The sequence below is a fragment of the Sprattus sprattus genome, assembly GCF_963457725.1.
Source record: "Sprattus sprattus genome assembly, chromosome: 4".
NCBI lineage: Eukaryota > Metazoa > Chordata > Actinopteri > Clupeiformes > Clupeidae > Sprattus > Sprattus sprattus.
Window position 1 is genome coordinate 38,885,110 of NC_137923.1, and position 27,859 is coordinate 38,912,968.

Below are 27,859 nucleotides of genomic sequence, written 5' to 3' on the forward strand. Positions count from 1 at the left end.
TCAGACCACCCGTCCCCCGGTGAAGCCTGGCGCTCGGTCTGTGCTCCAGGTCGCCGTGCTCCCCGCTGTCATTGCGATGCCTGTTGACGGTAGGCCGCCATTGTGGCTGATAAGCAGGCGGGGGGGCAGCGGGGGAAGGGCGCTGTTCCAGGGGGACCCTGCCGAGGACGTGCCCAGGGAAGAGGGTCCCGAACCTGGGGTTCCCCCCGGCACAAGGCAGGGGTCCACAGAGCCCAGAGAGGAGTATTGCTCTTCCTAAGGAGGAGATGGGATGATGGGAAAGGAAGGGGATGGGATGTGAGGCAATATTTTGGGAGGGTTGAGCAGAGAGGAGGAAAATGAGAAAGCAGTGAATGAAGAGTTAGTAGGAGAGTAGAGGGAGAGGAGGGATGTGAAAGAAGTGGATATGGAAGAAGGGGAGAGGTTGAATACATTAAAGTGAGAGAAAGAGAGAAAGAGAGAAAAGAAAGACGAGTTACTGAACAGTGTACTGTGTAAGGAGAGAAGAAGAAAGTCGAGGTAAAGACGGAAGATGTGATGGTTGCGTAGAGATGGGGAGACAGGGAGGGAGAGACAATGCTGTCTGCCTGTGATAAGGAGGCAGCAGAACTTGTTGTTGTCAATTTCCAGGAATTTGAAATAGTCTTCAATCGTTTGATTGCTCACAGATTCAATTATAATTGCTGAATCTATTGTCTTCCGTAAGTAAACTTTATAAGTATAATAATAACATGCTAAACATACCGCATGGTAACAAACCAATGCATACACTGATCTATGACAATGAGTCAGGGATGTTTTGCATGTTTAGCATGTTCAGTGGCTAATATAGGAAACCTATAATCTTGTCGTGATTTTGTCGTGACACATAAAGAAAAACAAAGACTCAACTTGACAGTGGGTTGATGTCCACATTTTATGTTCATGCAAATATGAACTGCATTTTGACAAGGCACAAGTTGCCTTGATATGTAATGCAAAGGCCTGATTTCATAAAAAATAATATAAAGTGAGTGCAAGAAAAATTGCTTTTTAGAGGGCTGTTCACCATTGTGTCAAATGACAACTGGGAAATGAATGGACTGTACATTAGTGCTTTTGTCAATATCTACCAAAAGCACTGATGCATTCCCTGCCGGCAAAGAGGTTTCTTGCAACCATGGTAACAGCTCTCGGTTAGCACAGTACATTACAGTGTGAAGAGCACATACTATAAGACAAAGTAAAGGCCGAAATATACTTCTAAGACTTTGTTAATCAGTGGTCATGCAGTTGCCTCGACGGACTCGTTTTCATTTATTTGCCTAGATTTTTTTTAAGTTGCCGAGAAATAGAGACTGTGCAATGTAAAAAAAACATTATTGTAACTGAAAAATACATCTGAGCGGATTTGCAAGGTGTCTGAGCCAGCTATTTTATGTTGGCATATTTCTTCCCACAAGGTTTCAGCGCTGTACTGACGGACTGACAGAGTCAGATAGTTAAAAAACTTAGGAGGTGCTCGGAGAGGGTTTGCAACGTCGGAGAGGCCTCTCCCTGTCTCTGTGTCTCTGTGTCTCCGAAAACGGACGACCATAAATCTGCCTTAAGTATGTACAAGAAAAACCCTGAGGTTTTAAGAGAATCTTTTCTCCAAAATATATCCTTATAAACTCTCTTCCAGTCCTGTGGGATTCCAATCAGAATCTCGCCACAAATTGGTAGTTAGTGGAATTGTCTCTGAATTGCACTGATTGTCACATTTAAATGATTACAGACAACACTGACCCATTTAGAAAATGTTGCATGGCATGGATATATGACAGACCTACTTAAGCTGTCACAATGACTTAATAACAGACTTAAGTCAGTAATTTCCCCTATCCAAAAATGAATGATGCTATGGACATGTTGCAATGCATTCTCACTCTTGAAATGTTTCAAAAACAAGGTTCTTGTATCAGACCAACCTTCTTAATATTGTCACTGTTATTCCTGATTTAATGTAGGAAGGAATCAAATGTTGAACTAGTCATGGCTGTTTGATAGCAACTTCAGAGACACTTGTGATGAGGACTGAGAATGCACTGCCATATTTGAGTCCGTCAGACAGTCAGGTAGACATTACTTGAAAACGAGACAAAGTGAAAGCCTTCAACGAATCAATAACAGTATGAACATATGAAATGAAAACAGTCAGTAGGCAAGAGTACACCATAATGCAGAGGATATTTGCATTGAATTTCAGCAGTTTCAGTTAGGGTCCAAGGATAATTGTCACCAGTGTGGGATAACACTGTCCAGCTAGGCGAAACCCCTGTCATTTCTTCATCATTACTACATGGTACCTGGTACACACAGCGCAGGCTGCATTCTTCACTGTAATATAGCATGTAAACATAGAAAACGTCAGTATATTTTACTTTTTACTTCCTAGTGAAGAAGGCACACAGACAGCTGACCCTGGAACAGCTCTGACCAGAGCATCCAGCCCAGATTAGGGCCAGACTCAGCCCTGAGTGAACTGCTATCTGTGATCATGCCCCACATTGAACATGAGACACAGTACACAGTGTGTTGATATGAAAAAAACCTGCCTATCACACAGTTCACTGAAAACCATACTGAAACAAAAACAATACTGCTACTCATTTTTTATCTGCTTATGAGTTAATATCTACTGCATCAGAAGGGACACTGTCGAGCACTCTGCATTACTGTTGGTGAGATAGGACCCAGAGGAGATACTTTCCACAATTTTTTTTCCTGTTGTCTAAATTAGATTCAGCGCCAAATTGGTATTTGCTGTCATGGAGAGAAATAAAGCTTCAGGATGAGTCCCTGCTGGAAACGGAAGGCATGTTTATGTAACAAAGAAACTTTGGCAAAGACACCGTAGAAGGCACTGAGTGCTTAAAGGAGTCCCCTGGGGTGAGTGTGCAGGCAGGAGGATGGAACACGCACCTGCTCAGGGAAGAGACGGGTCTTCACCTCCGGGACGGGACCAGTGCGCAACTCATCCTCCACTGCCATTAATCTGACCAAGAGAGAGAGAGATTATGTTAGACACACACACACACATACAAATACACACACACACACAAATACACACAGATTGCAATGAACCTGACCACAGGAGAGAGGGAAGGAAAGGGAGAGAGAAAAAGAGAGAAAGAGGGAGAAAGAGAGAAAGAGAGAGAGAGAGAGATCTTAGAGACACACACACACACAAATGCTCTCACACATTGAAATGAACCTGACCATGGGAGAGGGCGAGAGAGAGAGAGAGATAGGGAGGGAGAGAGAGAGAGAGAGATCTCAGACACACAAACACACACAGACACACACACACACATACACACACACAAATACTCTCACACACATTCTGCAATTAATCTGACCATGAGAGAGATGCTACCAGATAGACAAACGAGATCTCACACACACCACAAACCACACACACACACAAACACAGACAACACACTCACACCACTGAATGCAGTTCAACACACACGGCCATCAGGCTTTCTGTGGGAGATGTCATAACTTACCTCCACCCACTCAGAACACACTCTTACGTCAACAAACTCATGACAACAAACATGCATAGCCAGACCCTTCAAATAGCATTGACGGATAAATCTACCCCGGGACTGTCAAATAGGAACACTGAGCACCAAAAAGCAGCTCCTCCATCACTGTCCTGACAGCCTCACCAAATAATGATGGAGCACCTACCACTGTGACCGTACTGGAGAGCCGCGGAAAATAAGCTCATGCTTGACTCTCTGTCACCTTCAGAGACTGAGCCCCACAGAGTTCGACACATTAGTCACGAGTGAATGTCTGAGAGACTCAGTGTGACCACAAAAAAAGTATCTTTCTGTGTGCTGAATGTACTTATAACTAATGAAAAATGTTTTATATTTGGCAGTTCTTAGTCACCATTTCAGATTTTCATGAGCTGTTTGTTGCCTTAGTGACATAGGATGACTTTGCTTCAGGCACATAGCATGAGACCATTTCTAAGTTTCTTGTGCTTGTTCTTATAGGACCACTCCAATACAATCCAGCTGTGTTTCCCTACACTGTTATATTTTACTAGAGTGCGTGGTACCGGTTGATGATGCCTTTTATCTGCGAGTCCTTCTCACTCTGCTGCTGCCGCAGCTTCCTCTCGCTGTCATCCAGCCGGCACTGGTACTGCTGCAGGATCTTGCTGGTCTGGTGCTCCTGCGACTGCAGCCGGCGCTCATAATCCTCCAGTTTACGATGGGACATCATCAGGCGCTCCTTCAGTGAGTGGATCTCGTCCTCATACTCACGCACCTGCAGACAGATAACCCCACATTAAACCCAAGAGACGATATACACAGGCAGTGACAGATAGAGCAAACTGTATTTGACTGAAAGATGTAGCATTCATTTTTGTGGAGAAATAAAAATGCTCTTAGATCTGCAAAACCACGATACAAATGTGCACAAATGTGCACAAATGCAACAATCAAGTGTGAATATTTACAAAGTTTTCTAATGCATGTAAAATTATACGGCAGTACAGGGGACAAAACTACATAGAGCAACTTTAAATAGAATTACAGCATAGTTCGATTTCATCAAAAACCAGGCCATTACTAGTCATCCTCCAGAGAGCTCTCCAGGACTGACCCTTTCCAGGCGTGATTCATCCATGCTCTTGGAATGCTCCTTGAGCTTGAACTCTGGATCCACACGTAGGCTTTCAATGTCGGCCGAGAGATGAGGCATGTTGGAGACCCACGCCACCGTGCGCTCAGACGCAGCACTGGAGGGGTTCAGGGTGGTCGGGGATTTAGCGCCCTAGAGAAAATGGAGAATTGAATCACAAACACCCTTCCTACCGGGCACAGATTGGTGACCAAAACCCTTTATTGTCATTCAACCTGAAACTGTGTATCACAACACACACATACACAAACAAGATATAATAACAGTATATTTTGTGGACTTGTGTTAAAAAATATCCCTTTATCATTCTCCAGGAAATGACCATTGGCTTTGGTAATAATACTAGCACTAAACCCACACAAATGCCACTTAATAGGTGCACCAGATATTTTCCTAGCACCTTACCGGCTTTGTGTTGGTGGGCTTGAGGAGGTTCTGCTGCTGGGACTGCTGCTGGGGAGACTTGGCCGCCTGGTTTTTCTTTGGGGTTTCTGTGCTCTCTGTTGCCCCCTCCTGGGCTGGAGTTTCAGCTGCCACACTGGGCTGGTGAGGGAGCCCAGGAGCAGGGCTGTCCTTCATGGAGAGCTGCTGCCTGGGTTGCGGCCTCGCCGCAAAACTAGACTCCGGAGACTGCAGGAGGTTACCGCTCTGGGGGCGGGCTTTGGGTGGGGTGGAGGTGGCTGTGGAGCTGACGGACAGCTGATGGGGAGGCTGTGGCTTCATACGAGGAGGAGGGGGTGGGGCCATGGAGGCCTGTCGAACAGGGTGGATGGTTGTTGGGGGGGTGGCTATGGAGGCAGGTGTGCCCCTGCCTGTGGCAGTGGGTGGGGCCATTCCCATCAACACCTGCTGATGGAGATTCTCCTGGAGAAGGGGAGAGAAGAAGGGTGAGAAGAAGAGATAAAGAGAAAAAGAGGGGAATAATTAAATGAAAGACAGACATTAAACCGCATGGTCTCCAAACCAAAAAAAGAAAAGACCAGCTATGGTGTTTTGATCTTTCCAACTTTAATTGGGTTGACATTGTTATTTGCATTGTCCAGCACTAAGGCCCTACATCATTTCAGAGATCGGGTATAGTAGATTCAAGAGGGGAAAGGTATCAACACTTAGAACATTAGAACAATTAAACATTGTTTCTCAATTACTGTTGATAATTTGTTGTAATTCTATATTTTATATCAAGCTAAAGGCCCCAACACAGGCCTATGTTGATACTTCTCGCCTGATGCTCATGGCACTCATAGTTTTTTCCTAGTGATAAATGGAGATCAGCTAATCTGTATGGTAAAGAGTCTCAGCACTGAAAAGCGCTAGCACTAATCACCTGCACTTGCAGAGAGAGCTGGTGCCGGACGTATTGTGCTTCCTGGTTCTGGCGCGTGAAGTCATCACTGTAGCTGTGAGAGTGGATGATACTGGGCTGAACCAAGCTGCTCTGGGTCCTCATGGACGCCAGGTCCTCGCTGCGGGAGAAGCCCCCCCGCCCAAAGGCCGGCATGTACTCCAGGGGGCCGTTCTCGGACTCGGGGGCCAGCAGGAGAGGCGGCGGGGGTGGATGAGGGCCGGGGGGCTGTGGCGGGTACGAGTGTGGCTGCCCGTGCATGTGGACGTGGTGCAGTGGCCCGTCGGCGGCCATGTGGAACAAAGGGTTCTGGAAGGACAGGGGGACGTGCATGGCTGCGGCCTGATGCTGCTGCTGCTGTGACAGCGAGTCGGAGGTGACCCCCGCGCCCAGATGGCTAAGTCGAAGGCCCCCCGACATGCTGGAGGCGCCAGAGCCGGCCGACGTGCGCCCGCCACCCCGCAGCACCCCAAAACTACCCAGCCCAGCCAGCGAGGCCTGGGACGAGTTCAGCATGTCCCCAGAATGCAGGTTGGAGATGCTGTTCATGCGGGAGTCCTGAAGGTCCATCATGGACACGCTCTTGTTCACACTGAGGACCTGAAACAAGTATAGCAAAAAAAAAAAAAAAATGTAAGTGTAAGTTGCAGAACACAGCATGTTCCTAGAATGATTACACCCAAAGTTTAATCTTTCCACGTCTAAGTTTTAATTGCCTCCTGGTCTCTAAGCTTGATGAGCTCATTCTTTGATGAGCTTGAGATGATTGCAGACAACACCTGCAAGGTTTTCTCATATCACCTCAGTGTTTTGCGGTGCGATAAAAACAAATCTACTGCAATCTCATAGTCTGGGAACATTTATTATTTTTTTCAGTTTTTTTCCATGGTGATATAAACTGGTTACCTGACACATGGCAATGGCCAGGGCTACCAAATATCCACTGGAATTGATTCTCAAGTTCATAAAGAAGAAAATTGCTTTATTACTTGATCACTCAGATTTCATTAACCATATGTCTTTCACCACAAACTCAAAGTCACTAATGCCCTACTGTTGGACTGAGACATTGGGATTTATTAAAAGGCATATATTATAAATGTTTACTTTCTGAAAAATAACATTTGCTCTGCTCTGAAGAAGTGATTGCTTTGCTGCAGATAGAATGATGCAGTTGTGAAGCAATGCTTTCAGAACAAAAAAGGTAGCTAATGTGAGTAAAACAGAGGTTGGAGAGGGCATGAGTGATGTAATTAAAGTTGCTTTTTTGGAGAGTGATTTGAAAAATGACCTTTTGGAAGCAAACTCTATATTCATCAATTCTGTTGTTTAACAAATGTGGTTAATGTTAAGGACAATGGGGAAGCTTTTAAAAAATGTTATTTGAAAGGCCAGACCCATTCAAAACTTGGTGTAAGAGCACAGCAGGGGACTGAGTGACTGAACCTGAGGACCTACCTTCTGGTCTGGCTCAGTGATGTCTGAACTACTGGTGCAGTAGGCTGGACTTGAGCGAGCCAGGGGAGGTCGGGTCACGTAGAACAAATCTTTGGACGCTTGGTGGTCGCTGTCACTGTACGGCCCCATGCCCATGTGAACAAGTCTAGATGCCAGGCCAGAGGCGGGCGAGGGCAGCCGAGAGATGTCTATGGAGCTAGTGGACAGAGGCGAGACACAACTCAGACAATGTTAAATGCTTAATGGGAGGATATAGAAGATCAGTCCTTAAAGAATGTGGGTGATGTCTTTTGTCTTTATTATTATGTCTCTCCAACAAAGAATCCTCACTTCAGGGCACAATATTGCTGGATGAAAGTCTGTCCCCTATATGAGAAAACTGGTATAACACCTCTGCAACACATCTGCAGACATACTGAGAGGGTTTGTCCCTGCTCTTTATCACTACAGGTCAGGTTTGGTTAAACTACTAAACATGGTCTACGGAGATGCAGTTTTCAGGCTAGTGACCAGTCAAACAACCTGTGTATAACTGATCATAGTACTCAGCTCAGATCTGCAAACTGATAATAACTTACTGTTGGTCACATAGTCTGTTGTTACTGACCTATCCAACACTGTGTACCTGTTGAGGTCCCTCATCATGAGGCTCTGAAAGTCTGAGGAGACGATGTGGTTGAAGCCCGGTCGTGAGAGCAAGCGGTCGGGCTGCCTCTGCTCTGGCTGCTGGGTTGCCTGCCGGTGGAGCTGTGGGTTCCTGAGGGCCACGCTGATGTCATTTAGGAGCCTAGGTAAAGGCCCGAGCTTCAGGATCGCATCCTGGAGAGACACACAGCACACCACAGCACCACAGAAAAAATGAAAATCCTCTGTCCAATTTTTAGGGGTGCACCAATACCACTTTTTGCTGATCCAGTACAAGTACTGAGTGTTCCAGTTGGCGTATTCATCAACACTGAGTGCCGATATGAGTCATGTTAATCAAATCTACATCTTATAGCCTGTCAGGAAACTGCTGTCATCACCACCATCAACAAGTTGAATTTTAAGATAAATGATCTTTGAAGCATACAGCTCATATCTCTCTCCAATTTTGCACACTCCATCCCGATATTTAATACAGTGAGTGAGAATGACACAGAATGTGAGAATGACACAGTCAGCATTCATATCCCAATTCAGTATTCATTGGCTCTACTGGTGGACAGCACAGCGCTGGTGCGCTGCAGGTGGTAAACGAGTACTCTGAGCACTTAAACTCATAAGCCCAAGGCAAGTCATTTGGCAGTTTTACAGCAATTTGCCATTAAGTACTACACATAACAGCAGCACAGAACTGATGTCTTCAATTGCCAAATTCAGTAATGAACTGGCAACATGACATGTTGTTTCATAATCCAGCTGTTGAAATGGAACTCTTGTTAACCTTGCTGAGCTGAGCCATGACCTCCCAGAGAAGGCTGTGCAGCACGGAGAGCTCTCTGCCGAGATCGATGTAGCCTTCAAACGGCCCGGCATTGCTGCCGCAGTCCACATTGGAGATCTCGTAGAGGAACTGCTGCATGGAGCCCCACTCCATCTCCAGGAACTCGTTCATGAAGCACATGTAGTCCTCCTTTCCGAACCTAAGAGAAAAAGGGATAAAAAGAGAAGCGTGTGGGAGGGAGAGAAAGGAAGGGTGGGGGAGATAATCAGGAGGGAAAAGAAAGCAGCGAGAAGTAGTGGGTAAGACGGATAGAAAGAGAGATAAAGCAAGTGGTTGGGGAGGAAAGGAAGAGAGAGAAAACAAAAGGGCAGGACAGAGAGAGGAATCCATGTTGGGAGATAGCCAAATGGCAGAGGACAAAATGGAAGTCAACATGGAAAAGGATAGAAAGGAAAGGAAGAGAAATGGAGACAGAAAGAGAAAGGGACAATGAAACATTTCCATGGGAATGGACACTTGATTTATTGTTCAAAACCTATTGCTTTTTTGCATATTTAATTACACTTTGTGCCACAGTAAATGTATTTCTATTTATGTGGAGGCTGAATGGAATGGTGTAGCTTTTTGATGGCTTTTTATTTTCTTAAAATTGCCATCCTAAATGGATTAGTATGTGAATGAAACTGGAAATCTGGGTCAAAAATGAATTATGAAGTATGGGTCGTTGAGCTGCCTTGTTCCGAGACATATTGTTGTGAGCTCGCTCAGATGAATGCGTAGTGATACAGATATATCAGTTTTAAAGGCAATTCCTGTGTTCCTTACACTACACAACCCCAGCAGAATTGCTTTATTGGTGTTACGACAAACACACATACAAATGTGGAAGGCAGGTCTAGCTTTGACATAACTAAGACAGTGACGGTGACAGATACGTAAACCAACACAGGGGAGCTAACACACAGGCATAAACAGCATAACTCACGGATGAATTGAAAACAGCCACACTCGCTAACATCAGACATTACTCTCTTACTGGACACAATACACAACCTGAAAGGTAACGAGTAATTCCAAAACAGTCTTAAACCAAGGCATATGGGAGGCTACACAACAGTCCCACGTGGATGTTCTGCTAACCAACCCCCAGCACGCTTCAATATTTTGTTTAGCATTTGGATTAAATGGAAAACATAACAATTCTAATGCTGTTGTAAATGTTTTGGAACGCTATAGCCAGTTGTGTTGCTTTGAGAAATACCCCAGCCTTGTGCTGAGCTCTGCAATCAGCAAACAACTACAGCATCATCAATGTGGTCCAACTATACTGACCAACAAGGAAACATTGTTATTGGAAGAGTCTAACTAAAGAGAGAAAGGAAGAGGGGGAGAGAGGGAAAGAAAGGGAGAGGGGGATAGAGGGAGAGTGCTTTTTTGTATAGGACCCTCCTACAGAAAGAAAGGGCAGTTCCTATGATGGGTAAGAGTAAGAGTCTGACAGAAGATGCTAATATGACTTACAGGACCTTCAATGATCTTACACAATAGACTGACATTCTGAAGACATGCTTTGTCAGTCTTTGAAATAAATAGTTCTACAGTCTTCTTTTTCCAGTAGACTAGTCTAAGAGAGGTATGGATAGCTATTACACTAGATAATAAGAGCAAATATTCTTCATGGTCCCAACCACCCAAACGGAAATGGGTAAACCTGCCTTCAGCTTTTTCACAATGCAAGCTTGAAATGAACAGCAAGGCATAATTAACTTCAAAATCTTACCCTCCCTTAAAATGTTTAAAAATATTTTTAAATCAGTTTTTACAGAACAATGTCATTGTTTCTAACACGTATCACTATTTTCAATGATTCGTTTTAGTCTCTGATCCCTGTATGTTTTTGTGTCTGTTGTGTTTTGGTATGTTTGTATTTTTGTATGAAACTTTTTATTTCACATTTTGCTGCCCATCTTCACCAGCACTTCCTGGCAGAACAGATATTGTACATAAATGGGACCTTCTTGGCGAAATAAAAGATAAATAAATAAATACTTACCCCTAGCAACCAACATTTTAAAAAAATCAGTAGAAAAATACTGAGGATGAGATGCCCTTGAATGCATACTTTATGTCACTGTACAGTGGATAGTCTTATAGATGACTTTCTGAGACCCATGCTGACTTGCATTTAGGCTATAACATACAGTAGCTGTAAAAAAGCTGACATCATATTCTGATGTGCAATTCACTCCAGTCCAATTGTCAAATTGTTAATTTCCCATTTATTGTATTTAATTATCTCCTTCAACAATGTTTATTTATCAGCTGGAGCAGCTAAGAACATAAAACATCAATGGTGAGGACAACAATGTTAAATTATGTTATTGGTCTAAAATCTCTCAGGACAGATAAAGCTTACTGTGTTGGTCTGAGTACATTAGCTCTCCTGAAAAACATGACATAGCAAATAAGCAAATATCCTATGTTGTAAATAAATACAGCTTTGTTCAGCTGGGCTGTGAGGGGCTCTTTCAGCTCTGTCTTTGTTACAAACAAAACAACCCATGGAAGTTTAGTTTAATATACGGATCTAACCAGAATATCTGCACAGGCTTACATATTTGAGAATATTTTAAATATCGAATATAAATAAAAATATAGAATACACACTCACTCAAGACAGGTTTTGAAAGAGACATATACCATGTCGATGTACACAGAGGCAGAAACTACAGACTGGATGTAGTGGTGACAGACTAAGAAAGCAGACAACAGACACCATGATGCTTGGAAACAGTGAAGCAGAGCTCGGCTCTCTGGAGGTGGAGGTGTGAGTGAAGGGGAGGTGGGGGGAGGCATAGCCTGAATGGGAGTGGACCCTAGTGACTGACTTGGAGAAGCTGGCCAGGTTCTGCACCACCTTGGCGATGAGCGTGAGCGTGCGCGACGTCCGCGGGCCCGGGTACTCCTGCGTGAGGTTAAAGAGCGACGGTGACATGATGGCCGGACACAAGAAGCGCAGGAAGAGTGATGAGCTGATGAGGCGGTCGGCGATGTCCTCGCGGCCGTGCTCCCTACAGCGCACCCTCCAGGAGGAGAACACTTCCTTCAGCTCGCGTGGGAAAACACTGCCGAGAGTGAAAGAGAGAGAAAACTAAGGTCAGGATCCTTGGAACCAATAGAAACAGAGTGATGAAAGTGAAAAGAGGGTGCTGAATTTGAAGAAGGAAGGGACTGTTTGGACAGTATTTACCCACTCCTACTTTATTCAAAAGAAATTCTCATCTCATTACGCTAATACTTTCCAATACTCAATGAATTTAGAAATTGTTATGCAATTAAACTCCCTTATGACTTGGAGTTCATATATATATATTTATTTATATAATATATTTATACTTTAAACTAGTTCACCAACCAATAAGAGTTCATGATATTTGAAAGAACCAGATCACTAACCAATGGGAGTTGATGATCTTGCAAAGTGCCAGCTCACAGCACATGCGGAGGTTGGCCTGACGATCTTGTAGCACAGAGGGCGGGGTTTGCATGGGATCCACCTCACAATTCTCCTCTGACTCGTACAAGGCTCGGATGAACTCCCCTGTGAAGAGGTGTCATCACTGCTATCATCCATCTGGATTTTAATTAGTCATACAGTATGTTAACATAGTACATTTCTGCGGCCAAGCTGGAGTGGTAGAGGCTTCTGCCAAGGAGTTGTACTCCAGAACTAATACATTTCAAAGAGGCAATCCATTAAGGTAAAATATTTCAATTTGGGAAATTGATTGTTATTGACATCAAAGCATACATTAATGAGCAAGATCACTTTAAATTACAAGCAATTAGGTGACCCTGTCTGGTGCATCTGTCCTGAACTAAGTGGGTCCCTGAGCTGAATGCTTTACTATCATCAAAAATGGCCACTCACCTATGGCATCCTTGAGGTACCTGTGTCCTATCAGTTTGAGGTACTCCTCTATGGCTTTTGTGGCCAGGGTGTTGTCCCTGAAGATGAGATGCTCTCGGTCGATGAAGCGGTCCACTTCACTCATCGCCATGTCTGACAGAAAGTCCTATCAATTTGGAAACATCACAAAGTCAAGGCTGAGAAACTTCACAGATGTGCCCTGCCTAGCCAGAGTAGAAACAGTTGTGATCATTTTAAAAGGAATCTAACCGACTAATTTAATACCCCTATTGTTCTACTGTGGGCAACACTGAACATTTCAAGCTGTTCAAATACCACGCTTCAGACAAGTGAAAGAAAATCAGTGGGTCTACTCTGAAAATAGAGCACTTCTTTTGTCAATCAATAGTCTAGCAAGAAAACCATTTCAGTTAGCCAGTGCCACCTAAAAAACTAAAGTTGCCATAGATTGGTTAAACTTCTGTTTGTTCTGGTTTAGCCAGGTGTTTGCGGCATTAAGGCATGGGCGCAGATAGCGTGTACGTCAGGGGGGTTCTGACGTACACACATTCGAATGACCCTCAATCCGTCCCCCTCACTTTTATTTGAAAAAAATAATGCGTTCTGTCTTTGCATTATGCTACACTCACAGAAAATCAAAAGACTAGTTCTAATATACTGCTTTGCAACAACTCTCATAAAACAGTCAGATCAAAGACGGACAATCATTTTGTTGAGCTGGGCAGGCTGCCTGCGTCGTCAGAGATTCTAATCTAAAAGTAACCGGTCTCTCTGGCGTTTACGTCTCGAGCCTGGTTTCCATGGTTACCCAGAGGCATCAGTGGGACAGCTCTTAATTCAGGATCCCACAACCAACCGACACAAGGTGCGTTTCCATCCCATGTCTTAATGCGCATTATCTCTATGCGAATATTTAATCCTGGTTGGAAACGCGTGCGTATCGCATTAACTTCCCCAATGCGCATAGAAATTCGATTCGCCAGAGGAAGGTGGATTTACTAGTTATTCGAATTTAGTTAATGCCCTTAACGTAGATGGAAACAGTTTATTCGAGCGATTCGCGTATTTTGTGAATTTGTTTATGTTCGGAGTTGGACTGTAGACTACGTCCTGTTGCAGTGACAGACAACCGTGCTGCTGTCTGCCACGAATGTGATGTTCCTCTACTGCTTCTCAAACTGCCAGCTAATACACCACACCTCATGCAGCATATGCACTTGCTGTTATATACTATAATATATCTATGGTTGCTGTTTGTTGTTTCCCTTGAACATCATCATCATTACGTAGTTTATTGTAGGCTAACTGATTAAGTTGATTTACGTGCAAACTACGTGGACATGTTATCTCCCCACACGTACTTTTTTGTTGTTGTAAATTATAGTTTTTTTGTTTTGTGATCATTGATTTTATTCTATCTAACACCTGCGGACCTGGTGTGCGCGGTTGTTTCGGTTCGCAATCTCTTGCACCTCGAGCATGTAGGCTATGGTAACTTAATATATTTCTTTGCACTCGGATGGCAAAGCATACTGCATATAAACATCTTTGTACAGTGGTACGTTTCGCCCACAACACGGTATTCCGCGCATGTTGCAAGTCTGTAAAGTGCAATTGCAATGCGCTCGTCGGTGGGGACAGGCTTTCGGCAGCAAATACTTTCAGGCCACACAGCAGGGCCTATCCGTTGCACAATTCTTGAAATCCTGACCTGGTCAGCCTGAAGTTTTCGACCCACAGCTGGTCAGTGAAGTGGGCCTTCACCAAATTAAAAGAATCACTAAACCGTGCTCGTTCCCAGATGTAGCCTACGGACGTCTGCGGGGAACGGAATTCGCTGCTATGTGAGTTTGTAAAACATGTTAAAACCGTCTACGCCTTCTCCTTCTAGCAACTATATTCAAAACAACTCAAATGCTACAGCATTAGAAGTCCCGACGGCAGAGAGGAGGGCGTCCATTCAAGCATGCACAAAACTCTTCCTCCAAATTAGACTAAAGACTCGGGTGAATGGAAACGGTCGCTGATGCGCATTTGTTTTATGCGAATCGTCCGTGAATGCGAATCGTTAATGCGAACGAGCTGAATGGAAACGCACCTACATGCATGATGAAGCCATCCAAACCAACTTTGCATTTTTTTGGTTGTCTGTTCAGAGTAATGTCGCCGTGGAAGAAAAAAAGAGTAAGAATTGAGAATAGCGTGAAGAGAGGTGCCAATTTCCCAATGGGGAAGGGGGACTCGACATTCATTATTTATTATCCATTTTTCGGAAATTGCAACTTTCTGGAGTTGTCGGGGGTCTTTCGGAAATGTGTACAGTAGGCCTATTTGATTGTACCAATGCCAAGCCTAATGGTGGGTGTAAGTTGTTACAGGTTGAATCATGAGAAAAAACGAACTTTAGAGACAAATCGTCCCCCCCAGTTTCAAAAACCTATCTGCGCCCCTGCATTAAGGGCCATGGTGTAGTGTACACCTTCCCTATTTTCCTTCCTTCCCGTATTCCTTATACGTATGAGACTACATTTGTGAAATAATATGGATGCAATACTCAACTTCCATGTGCAAATGCAAAGATAAGGCATAAGGCTAGCATTAATCTGCAAATATAAAACATACATACACATCCCTGGCCAGATGGAACACAGTCCTAACTTATGGGTATGAGACTACGGTGGCTAAGGGGGGGTCACAGCTACCTTTGCTTTCCCTGTGCTCTGCAGGATGTGCACCAGGGCACAAGCCACCTCCTCTTTGCTCTTGACGCTCAGCAGAGGCTCCAGCACGGTGCAGAGGGTGCGGTAGTTGTTGGTGACATACTCGGCAAACTCCTTGTACAGCTCCATGGGCAGGATGCTCATGGTCTGATAGCGTGACTTGAGGCGCAGGGAGGCGTTGATTATCTTGCTACCCCCGCCGCTGCCACCTTTGGCCAGGATGCCGGGCTGGATGACGGGGTACCATTGCTCCGCAAACTGCCGACCGGTGATGCTGGAGATGGGAATACTGACCAGGCCGAGATAAGTGCTTTTCTCCTGGAGAACAGTCATTGCATGTAGGGTTCAGCCAGAATATATGATACATTTATATCAATGCACTGATGCCAATTTAGCATTAATCACTTAATTAAAATTCACAAAATCAAAACAATCAGCCAATCACTGATTACTTATCAGACTTTAAAATACAGTGCTTGTTACCAGAAATTATGAAAGCAAAGTGTAATTGGAATGTAATATAAAATGCTGTTACACACCTTGCGTTTTTTCTTGTCCGTTTCCTTATAGAGGTGCAGGCGGAGGCTGCGGATGGCCGGGAGATTGTTGAACTCAAAGTGCTCTCCCCAGAAGACTGTGTCAGTGCGTAGCTTGCTTGTGGTGCGAGCATACAGCAAGTCATCCAGGTACAGCTCACAGTAGTACCGCTTCTTTGTCGGCAGATCCCGAGCCTCGATAATCCACAGTTTGAGAACATTGTCGACTCGACGGCTATTGTCCTGGTTGACGACAACATCAGTCGAGACACTCATATGCCAAACACAATTAAACGTTTTAAGCTGAATTTTTCTGATAAGACATGTTTTATACTTTCACACCAAAGGTTATGAGATAATTATGGCTCATAACAACCGTCAGTATCAGTGATGCATTATTACAATGAATACGGCTCATCAGTAACAATCATTGATGAACTGAATGATGAGCCAGTAGCAGTGTTCTTGCTTTCTGTGACATTAGCTTTGTTATTGTGTAAGCATGCTACAGGGTAAAGTGCAACTCAGTTCTAACCACTGCTTCCTGCTCCACACATGCGCACACACTGTAACGACAAACTACAGAACAGTGCGTTTCCCCATAATTAATTATAAGTTTCATTAGTTAGTTATGAAATCAAACTCTTCTTACTCACCTTGTTAGGTTTGACAGCCCGCTGAAGGTTCTCAATCCACTTGTCCCTTTCTGCAGCAGAACGGCAGGCAAAACATTTTGTCCCTGAGGCAGTTGTCACCTGTGGCCATAGATATACATGTCACAAGAGGAACTAGAATAGACATGAAATAATGGATCAGACACATGCACATACTCATTGTAAGAGCTAACCATCAAATATTCAAATGTAATATATAAACCCCCTGAAATGTAGATGGTGACTAGCTTTTTCCTGCATGAATCAATTAACAATACCACATTTTTTGTTGAATTTTTGTTGTGTATGTGTGTGTGCATCTGTTTATATAATCTCACCATGGAGGCTGATGTTGTTTTGACCTTCACTCATTGGTAAATGGGTGCATAAAATATTTAATAGAGGATCATTTGCGCAAATAGCTATAAGTGAAAGACCCTTTCTGAGGTCACCCATTACCTTGACGCCTAATTTTCATCTTTTTATTGCAATTATTTTTGATATATGTGAATTCAAACAGACATTTTCTCTGTATAACAGGTTTGTTTTTTCTCTAAAATAAATCAGTAGTTAATTTTTCACTTTCCACTGTTTACACAGCCTATACTGCCAGCTGCAACTTAAATTATTTAAGTGTTGACTGCCCATGTGTGTGTGTATGTGTGTGTGTGTGTGTGTGTGTGTGTGTGTGTGCACTCATGAGATATAAATTATGACACTGTTCAGGTTTTGAGCTAAGAAACCATTTGACACACACACACAAACACACACACACACACACACACACACACACACAAACACACACACACACAACACACACACACACACACACACACACACACACACACACACACACACACACACACACACACACACACACACACACACACACACACACACACACACACACACACACACACACACACACACACACCTCAAAGCAGAACTCCTGCCCTAGTATACTGGAGTGCACCGGCTTGATGACTGCATCCTCATCCAAGGTGATGTCCAGAGCCTCTGCCGCACTACTGGGGGACAGCAAGGACTCGTGGGAGTGAGACTCCTTAAAGCTCTGCATCAGACGAGTCCTGGGAAGAGAGAAAGAGGGAGAGAAGGACAGAGAGAAAAAGAGGACAGAAAAAAGACAGCAAGAGATAAAGTGAAAAACAGAGAAATAGAGGGAGAGTGAAAGATGAGACAGAAAGACAGACAAATAAAGAGAAAGAGATAAGCCCTTCTTATCAAGTCATATCTTTTGTCAAGAAAAACATTTGTATTTGGTTCACAGCTGAATAAACTTTCAACTTAAGAATCGTTATCTTAATCTTACAGTAACTCATTGAGATTTTAGTTGAAATGCGAATAAAACATGACGTTAAAGAGCTTATCTATGTCATTGAAATACAGTTAAATACATTCTATTTTCAAATACACCATAAAGAGATTGTGCTCTAGTGTGCCTGTACATCAAAATATCATGCATGTAATTTCAATTAAAAAAAGGATCATCCTAACTTGGAGAGAGATTGTAGGATATAGTTGAGCACAGAACTTGGACCAACATTCCCGGTTCTACAGTATTCCTCTGTGCAGGAAAATTCCCGCGGTAATGAGAGATGCTAGTATAATATATCCTGATGCAGTCTGTTTGTGAAAAAGATGGATTCAAACCTTTCCTGGTCGGCGCTGCGGAAGCGTGGGAGAATCATGTGGCGGAAACTGTTGGTGCGATCCAGTTTGGGTTGGCTCTTAGCCCTTTTAATGGAGCCCTTCAACCGGCGACTCAGAAAACTCTGGAGAAGCAGAAAGACAGAAAGAGAAGACACTCAGCAAGTGGAGCAACTGGATGGATAAAAATAAACAACTGAAGAGATACTACATGGATGGAGAACCAATCTCTTCTTCAGCTGTCTAGTGGAGAGAACTAGAACATCAGCGGCGCAGAATCTAAACCTGCCTGACGTGTTGTGGATATTCTTCTATCAAAAGTGTGAGTCGGTGATATACACGTATCTACGTCAGTGGTAGAACAAAAAGAGACATGCTTTTTATAGGAATGGGGTTAAATTATGATGTCCATGAAGTGCTCAAGGCAGGGGAAAAAAAGCAAATTGAGAATTTTGGAGAGCTTCAGAGAAAAATATAATGGAATAAGCATGCATGAACAAGCATGAAACGTCACAAAAATTAGCCCAGAACAAAAAACCCATATTTATAAACCCATATTACATTTTTTTTTTTTTGTTAAACCACTGTGCTTCCATTAGGCTACCACGGGAGGATGGTGCAGGACCATAAATAGCCAGACCCCCCTCCATCACACACACACACACACACACACACACACACACACACACACACACACACACACACACACACACACACACACACACACACACACACACACACACACTTCAGGCCAGTGACATTTCCGCTTCTGGAAGGGTGAATCACATAAACCGCTGCCCACGCACCGTCTAAGAGCTACCCAAGAGGGGACCTGCAGCTCTGCGGTTGCTGATCCAGAACACATTGCAGTGGCTGTGCATGTATTTGGCTAAAAAGGCCCACTTCAATTTCAGGTTTGTTGGCCTACTTTCAGCCAGCAGCCGGTTAATTATTGCCATTCAAAAGCAAGATTTTTTCAATATGCCAAAATGTCATAGATCCAATTGAAATGATAAAATAGCACAATATATGAATAACTTTAATAAATAATAATTTGATTAAATTCTGTTATCTTCACTGAAATTCTGGTGTGACTAATTATGGTTTTATGGTAGTTTTTCCTCATTTTGCACCAGTTCAATAAGAAGGACACATCAATTTACATTTCAGGCAGAGAACATGAATCTTTTTCTGTCTTTATAAGAGCCCGGACTAAACAGGACCACACAAGGACATGTAGAAAGCTTTGACATTGCTCTATAGTCGAATTGACCATGAACTATCCACTGTCCGCCTCAAATGTGGACACACAGAGTACAAATTGAAAGGAAGGGCAAACAAAGTACAAAATGTACGACTGTAACTTTGAGGTGTGCGTGTCCCTCTACAGTGTTGATGACCAATACTTGGAATGATTCTGATTAAGCTGACTGAAATAGTTTTTATGGTGTTCATCTGATTTCATATATTCTCAGGCACTGCCACAGAATATCTGCCTCAGGTTGTTGTGATCCATAGATGACAAATGGTGATGGCTTTTAAATCGAGTTTTATCCTTACATTTCTGTTCCCAAAAGATCTCAGGGAATATATATATTTGTCATGACTGGATATCATTATGGATTTTGTTGACTCATTATGGCTTCCCGTCCTTGTTGTTTCTTTTGTGGGAAGACCATGGACCCATGTGATTGTAACCGTGAGTGCCCCACATGTTTGGGCAAGGCCCATCTCTGGGACGATGCAGAGATTCCATGCCTGGCAGCGGTTGATTTGCCCTTAGAAGAGAGGGTTCAGAGAGCGAGGCTGCAGGAAACTGCTCGGGCAGTAGCCGGATCCTCTCACACCCATGGGGGAGGGCATGGACGTAGCCCTGAAAGACAGGCCCCCAAGCGAAAGCTCTCACAAATCAAAGAAAAAGAGGGCCCCAGAACGCCCTCATATACGGCTGGGTAGTCCAAGCGAGGTAGATCTCCAGTTTCAGCTCTTGGCGGCCTGGCAAACACGCTGACTAACTGGGATGCCCTAACCGGGGGGGGTTGGGGTTGCTTCAGCAGCCCCATTGGAGACCGGGTGCCACTGGAGGCCTCCCCTGACCGTCTACTATCCGGCCAGGAACCGAGGGCCGTGAACCCAGATACAATCTCGCTTCATGCGCAGGGCTCTCTTCTTGAAAGGGACCTTGAGGAATTGTGCAGTAATATTACCTTCGATCATCCTGACGGCTCAGCATGGTGGGGGAGGTAGCAGAGGAAACCGAAACCGGTAATAGTGACCTTGTGTCTAGGGTGCTGTATGCTGCTTTAATTGTGGGGCTCACAATCCCAACAGACATCCTGAGCCCAGCCCAGCCGGGGGTGTTTGGGCCGGCATTACTCAGTCACGTCCCAAGACACCAGAGATCTGGTTGATGTTGCTCTGGTTGCCCATGCTCAGCTCACCTGGGATGTAGGGGCAGCCATGTCTACAGCCATTCTAACAATTAGACAGATCTGGTTAGCCCAGACCACCCTCAAGAGGAAGCTTATTAACATGCCTGTGGACCAGGCAGTATGTTTCATTCCAACTCACTGAGTTTCCTGGAAAGGGCTGAGCACTCTCTGCGCACTCGTGAAAGTGTGCAGAGAACATTTTGGCACCCCATACTTAATACAAGAGGCAGACAGCACCTGTACCCACTGTCTAGGGGCCTCAGGAACCCTGGCGGAGTAACCCACGTGGGAAGGTCAATGTTCAGGGCTTTGACCGTGCTGCCAGAAGGCCATGGCATAGTCGGCCAAGGTCATCAACAAGGAGGGCAGGCCAAGCCAGACCTCCCCCTAAGGGTCCAGGGGCCAAGGTCCACTCCCAGCTACGCCTGGACAGCTGGGAGAGGGAAACTGCAGACCCCTGGGTGCTGGACACATTGCCAGGGGATACAGGATACAGTTGGCAGCGTTCCACTGTTCCACTCTCCAGTTCCACTCTTATCCCATGTCCTAAGGACAATGGTCAAGGACCCAGTCCAGTTAGACTGCCTTGCAGAAGAAATACCCCGTAAACAGGGAAAGTCCCCAGGACGTTAACAGGACATTCACAAGGTCCCCAATCGTCCCCAATTGGTCCCCGCCACAACGTTCGCTTTTGACGTTCGTAGCAAGTCTACCTTTGGTCCTTCTGTGACGTTCGCATGAGTCTTAAATCGGACTTTTAGGGAACATTATAATTTGGTCTCTCCAGGACGTCCTTCAAAAACGTCCCCGTTACCTTTACCTGTGGTCCTCATGCGTGACGTTCGCATGAGCCTTAAAACGGACTTTAAGGGAACCTTATAATTTGGTCTGTCAGCACACGTCCCCATTAGGTCCTTTAAAAACGTCCCCGTAACCTTTACCTGCAAGTCCTCTGCGTGACGTTCGCATGAGCCTTAAAACTGACTTTTAGGGAACGTTCTTATTTGGTCTCTCAGCATACGTCCCCAGGATGTCCTTCAAAAACGTCCCTGTTACCTTTACCTGTGGTCCACTACGGGACGTTCGCATGAGCCTTAAAACGGACTTTTAGGGAACGTTCTTATTTGGTCTCTCAGCATACACCCCCAGGACGTCCTTTAAAAACGTAACCTTTACCTGGTCCTCTGCGGGACGTTCGCATTCGGTCCTTCCAAAACGTCCCCTTGACGTCCTCTGATGGTCCTCTCTGAACCAGAGGTTCCGCTAGAGAAAAATGTTTTTCATTTGCCCGACATTTTAATGATAAGCCAGCCAAATATCTATTTCTGCTTCTAAATGAGCCTATTGAAGAAAACTGACGGCCTGCGTAGCTTAAATAATAACATAATCAGGTAGTTTAGAATGCAACATGTTTATTTTCCTAAGTTTACAATGGGTAACAAAAACATTAATGTCTGATGCGCGTCCATAAGTGGCCTTTAATCGCAACCTGCTGTGGCGTTAAAATGAGTGCCGCAACATGGTCATTGCTCTCTTCAGAGATTCTTAAATTATTCGACCCTCTTGTGAATCCTTTGCGTCGCCTTTTCGCAGTGCTAACAGAATATTTTACTGTGACTATCAATTACCTCGCACCTTAGCCAAGAGAACTTGTCACTTCATAACGACATAAACGCCCGACATTTCGGCTCTTTCTCTGGTGATGCTGTTCGAACATCTAGGGCTTCAGGTATTCAGTGTTTGGAAAGAATTCAAAATTTTTAACTAAGTTCACAGCTCCAATTTTCAATATGCTGCGAGTGCGAGCTATAATTTTTCCAAATCTCAGTCTGCAATACCGCTCTCGGCTCATATATAGGCAGCATATGCGTGTTGTTAAATGCAGCATATGCGTGTTGTTAAATAACTTTCTAACGGCATATTAGCATATGAGCGTTCTGTTGCAGCATCTTTGAAGGCCTGTGGAAAGCTCAATGTTAAAGCTAGAGACTTGATAGACCTTCCTATGTATGCATTGTTTTGGAATCACACAGACATTAGCCTACATTTATAGCACAGATCAGTAGAGAAGCATTCATATTTATTTTATTTCATCATTCTTAGTTTGGCTAGTTATTCTGCCTCCCTGCCCGCGTCTGTGACGTGCCATGGATGTTAATTAAAAAAGGAATCATTACTGAAAACCCTCAATGCGTAGTGACTGAGATCGCTACAATATGCTTTTCCTCAAACCCTCAGAAAAAATGACTAAGTTTGTTGGCTGTCTCACACTGTGATAAACTTGTTAAAGAGACAAAATAGCAGTCAGACAATGTTAGTACAGTAGGTAGCGAAATGGGTTAGTATTAGGAAGGTTAATGGTTCAAATCCCATGCCTCACAATCAAGTTTGCAAGCGCGTCTGTGTCTATGTAGGCTATATCATATGAAATGTGTAATATAACTGAACTTGAAGTTGTGTGTGTGTGCGCCCTGTATGCTCAGCAAAAACGGTCGTGCCTGCTACGTCCGTGGTGCGTCCTTGAATAACGTCCCCAGGACGTCTAAAACACGTTTCCCAGAAGTCACCACAATGCCCTCAGGACGTTCTTGCAACTTCCTGCACAACGTCCCCAGGACCTATAGAAAACGTTTCCCAGTTGTCACCGCAACGTCCTCGGGACGGTCTTGGAACGTCGTGCAAAACGTCCTTGAGTTGTCAAGGGAACCATACACATTTACGTTTTTAGAACGTTCAGAGAGACAATTACAGGACGTTGAGGGGACGTCCTTTTGCTTACAGGGTAACAACTCTGCTCCAGAGGGGAGCCATTGCCAAGTACCAGCGAACAGCAGGCTGGCTTTTATTCAATGAATTTCCTCATCCCGGAGAAAGACGGCGGGATGCACCCCATGTTGGACCTCCGCAGCTTGAATGCAAAGACCGAAAGCCTACCGTTGAAGATGTTGCATACAAAGCACATTATGGAATCGGTAGAACAATGCGAGTGGTTCACCACCATCAATCTCAAGGATGCCTACTTCCATGTTCCAATTTGCAGAGACCACTCAAAGTTCCTTTGGTTCGCCTTACTGGGGCAGGCATACAAATTCAGAGTCCTCCCGTTTGGCTTCTGCCTCTCCTTAAGAGTTTTTACCTGGGTCGTGGCTTCCGCTTTGGCACCCCTCCAAAAAAGAGGCCTAAAGATCATGCCTTACCTTGACGATTGGTTGCTCTGCGCCCCATCTCGCCAGCAGGTCAAGACACATAAGTGGTGTTGGCCCACAGTCAGTCCCTTGGCTTCAGGGTCACCTTGAAAAAGAGCGACTTGAATCCGAGACAGGTAACAGGCTTTTTAGGGATCCGTCTGGACTCGCTCACAATGAAAGCATCTCTCGCACAACAGAGAATGTCCAAGATCCTGAAGGCTGCAGGCATTCTGGTGCCATTAAGCCTTCTTCACCCGCAGAAGGACAGGCTGTGACAGAGTGACACAGTCAAGCTTGAGAGCCCTGCACCCATGACGCAGCAGGAGGCTGCTTGCACAAGCAGTCCCCAAACTCCATATTCCATCCAGACAAACACTGGTGTCCACAGATGCCTCCAAGGCAGGTTGAGGCGCAGGCTGGGAGGGCAGAATGGTGAGAGGTCTATGGCAACCTCCTTGGGACACAGAACACATAAATGTCCTTGAGCTCAGAGCAATATATCTCATTCTCAGACATCTCCAATCATGTCCTGGTCCGGACAGACAGATCTGTGGCTATCTACTATGTCAATCATCAGGGAGGAACAAGGTCTATGCATTGCCTCAAGATGGCCCAGAGGGTCTACTTCTGGGCATTCCCGCGCCTGGCCTCGCTGAAGGCAGTTTATATTGCGGGGGATCTGAACCAGGCAGCAGACCTCCTCTCCAGGTCTGGGCCTCACCCAGGAGAGTGGCTGCTGCACCCAGATGTGGTGACCAGGTTGTGGGCACACTTCGGTGTAGCCCAGGCAGACCTCTTCGCATTGAGAGAACAGTCCACTGTCAGAGGTGGTTTTCCCTGAATCATCCCAGTGGCCCACTGGGCCTGGACGCACTGTCCCGCGAGTGGCCGAAAGGATTACTATATGCCTTCCCCCACTACCTTTGATTTCCCACATGCTAAACAGAGTTGCTCAGGGACGCTACAAAGTTCTGTTGGTTGCCCACGGTGGCCAGCAAGACACTGGTTTCCGACTCTCCTACGCCTTGTTCATGGCCAACCTTCTCAACTACCACTCAGGGCCGACCTTCTCTCTCAAGCAAAGGGTCAAATATGGCACCCCAGACCAGCTGTACTGCAGCTTTGGGCCTGGCCGCTTCTCAGTCCTTGCCTCAGGAGCTAAATGAGGCTGTCCTGGAGAACATCAGTAATACCAGGGTGCCCTCCACTCGTGCAAATTACCAACAGAGGTGGAAGGTGTTTTTGTCATGGTATAAAGACAGGGAGCTAGATCCCAAAACGTGCCCTGTGGTGCTTCACTTCCTTCAGTCCCTTCTGGACGCAGGAAGGCTTTCCAGCACCTTGAGGGGCTTCACTGCAGCCATCTCTTCTTTTTATGACCCAGTAGGGAGTGTTTCTGTTGGGAAGCACCCAGTTGTGTCACAGTTTCTTAAGGGTGCTAAGCGTCTGCACCCAGGCTGATGTTTGAGTGCTGATTGCATGAGATGGAAACCTGAGGATACAGGGATATCACACTTCACCCATTCTTCCTCCCGAAAGTGTTAACTCCGCCATTGAGCTAGAGGCATTTTGCCCAGAGCCTTCCTGCCAGACACAGGTGGACCTTCATGCACTGTGCCCAGTCAGGGCATTGAGGGCTTATCTGGATTGAACACAACATTAGTGGCGAGCCCACACTCAGCTATTCGAGTGCTACGGGGATACAAAATCAGGTCCCTAGTGTCCAAACTGAGATTATCTCATTGGCTGGTTGACACCATCTCCTAAGCATACTCAGAGTAGAGGTTTCCGATCCCCGAGGGCTTGGTGGCTTATCCTACACTAAGTATGGCCACATCATGGGCAGCACTTAAGGTGGTTGCTCATAGTGACATATGTGCAGCAGCATTCTGGAGTACTCCATGTATCTTTGCCAGGTTTTATAGAGTCAACGTGATGCCAGCCTTGGTCAGTTCCGCAGTGCTCATGTCAGCTGCTGGACGGACCAGTGAAGGGGAATCCTCCGTTCCTCGCAACACTTTTGGTCCTGGTCAGAGGTCGAAATAGATTGCAAGTTATGTACATAACTATGGATCTATGAGACTGAACGATGACCGCCACCATCTCCTGTCACCATCTCCTGGGCCGAGGCGTTCCAGCCAAGAGGAAGAGGCATACGCTATATGCGGCGGGTCCAGCTTCCCAGTCACATGACCTTATGGTATGACATATGGTCACATGACATATAATGGTCTCGAGGCAGGTACCAGGATGGAATCATTTGTAGTAAGGCCGTGGTGACGGTCATCGTTCAATCTCATATATCCATATTTATGTACATAACTAACGTTATGTTGGGAACATCAGTTGTAGGTGGTGATGTGGAAGAGCCTTTTGGTTGGCCGAACTTAGTTTAGTAGCTTGGTAGCTTGGATTGTTACGAGGATATACGTTTTATTTTATTATAGAACATTTCACATGGCAGAACAGCTTTTCCCATAATCTTTCAATCATTTGCATAATTTTACATCACATGCTCTTAGTATCATTACATAGGCATCAAAGACTATGATTAATTAATTGTCTTTTGTTCTCTGTCATGGAGAGAATCAAACTGAGCTGATGCCAACCACGTCTAAGGGAAATTGTACTCACAGGCTGTCGGAAGGGTTGAGAAGGGGCATTGGGAGGGGTTTCCATGCTTGTCTGCCTCGCAGGGGCAAAGCGGGTCCTGTGAGCACCAACGTGCTCTGAGAAAAGAAGACAAATGAAAAAAGGAAAAGAAAAAGGTAGAGAACGAAGATAAGAGAAAGAGTGGGAGAGAAAGATTGGGGGGAGAGAGAAAGGATAGATAGATAGAAAGATAGATAGATAGATAGATAGATAGATAGATAGATAGATAGATAGATAGATAGATAGTTGGATAAATAGATAGATAGATAGATAGATAGATAGATAGATAGATAGATAGATAGATAGATAGATAGATAGATTGATAGATAGATAGTTGGATAAATAGATAGATAGATAGATAGATAGATAGATAGATAGATAGATAGATAGATAGATAGATAGATAGATAGATTGATAGATAGATAGATAGACCCCCTGGTAAAGTTCACAGTTTCATCGATGAGTTGTACAAAACAGCTTCTACAGGGGTGTGAGAGGTGGAGGGCATGACTAGCATTGCACACAAACACACACACACTCACACGCACACGCACACGCACATGCACACTCACACTCACACTCACACGCACACCAGCCCACACAGCACACAGCCATAGTAACCGCACAGTCTACATGGAAATCCACAGGCAAGCTCTGCACACATGAAAGGCAAATAAGCCTGCTGCTTTAACCAGTGACTACAAGAGAGGCTGACAAACTTGTGATGTGTGCATGGCAACCCACTCAGAGGCTAACAGTACAGTTCCGTGCGGCCAGGCAGCCCACAGACAAGCTCAATGAGACAACTCCGCTCTCGTGGCAACCCACAGACACTACAATACATACAACAGCCCACATCCAGGCTAGAGCTTAATGATGGCCTGAAACACACGAGAACCTGCAGAAATGTTCGATGGCACTCGAAAGCACAACAGACAGCCCACAGACCGAGTCAGTGATATTACAGAGGACACATGGTAGTTCAGAGATGATCTGATGAGGGTGAATATGACAGACACGGATACTAACATAGGAGTGAACAAAACTGCCAATCACCATCGCAGTCGTCAGTCACACACATAGTGAGCTACTGTCGAATGCACATAATCCAAAAAGTCCATGGATGCCGATCTCTTCCTCCTGTCAAGGTATTAGTCTGCCTTT

General features: G+C 44.9%; 1 protein-coding gene across 1 annotated transcript; it reads right to left on the reverse strand.

The window, feature by feature from the left end:
- Positions 1-27,776, reverse strand: syngap1a (synaptic Ras GTPase activating protein 1a; the record flags this gene model as incomplete). The annotated part of the gene is made up of 19 exons (XM_080837335.1): positions 1-255; positions 2,944-3,016; positions 4,097-4,308; positions 4,648-4,818; positions 5,092-5,550; positions 6,014-6,631; positions 7,490-7,685; positions 8,115-8,308; positions 8,916-9,114; positions 11,804-12,040; positions 12,372-12,516; positions 12,847-12,991; positions 15,549-15,884; positions 16,106-16,345; positions 16,759-16,857; positions 17,690-17,843; positions 18,427-18,548; positions 26,678-26,772; positions 27,752-27,776. The coding sequence occupies 19 exons, from the start codon at positions 27,774-27,776 to the stop codon at positions 1-3; spliced, it is 3,975 nt and encodes a 1,324-aa protein (XP_080693461.1).
- Between the last annotated feature and the right edge of the window lie 83 nt (positions 27,777-27,859).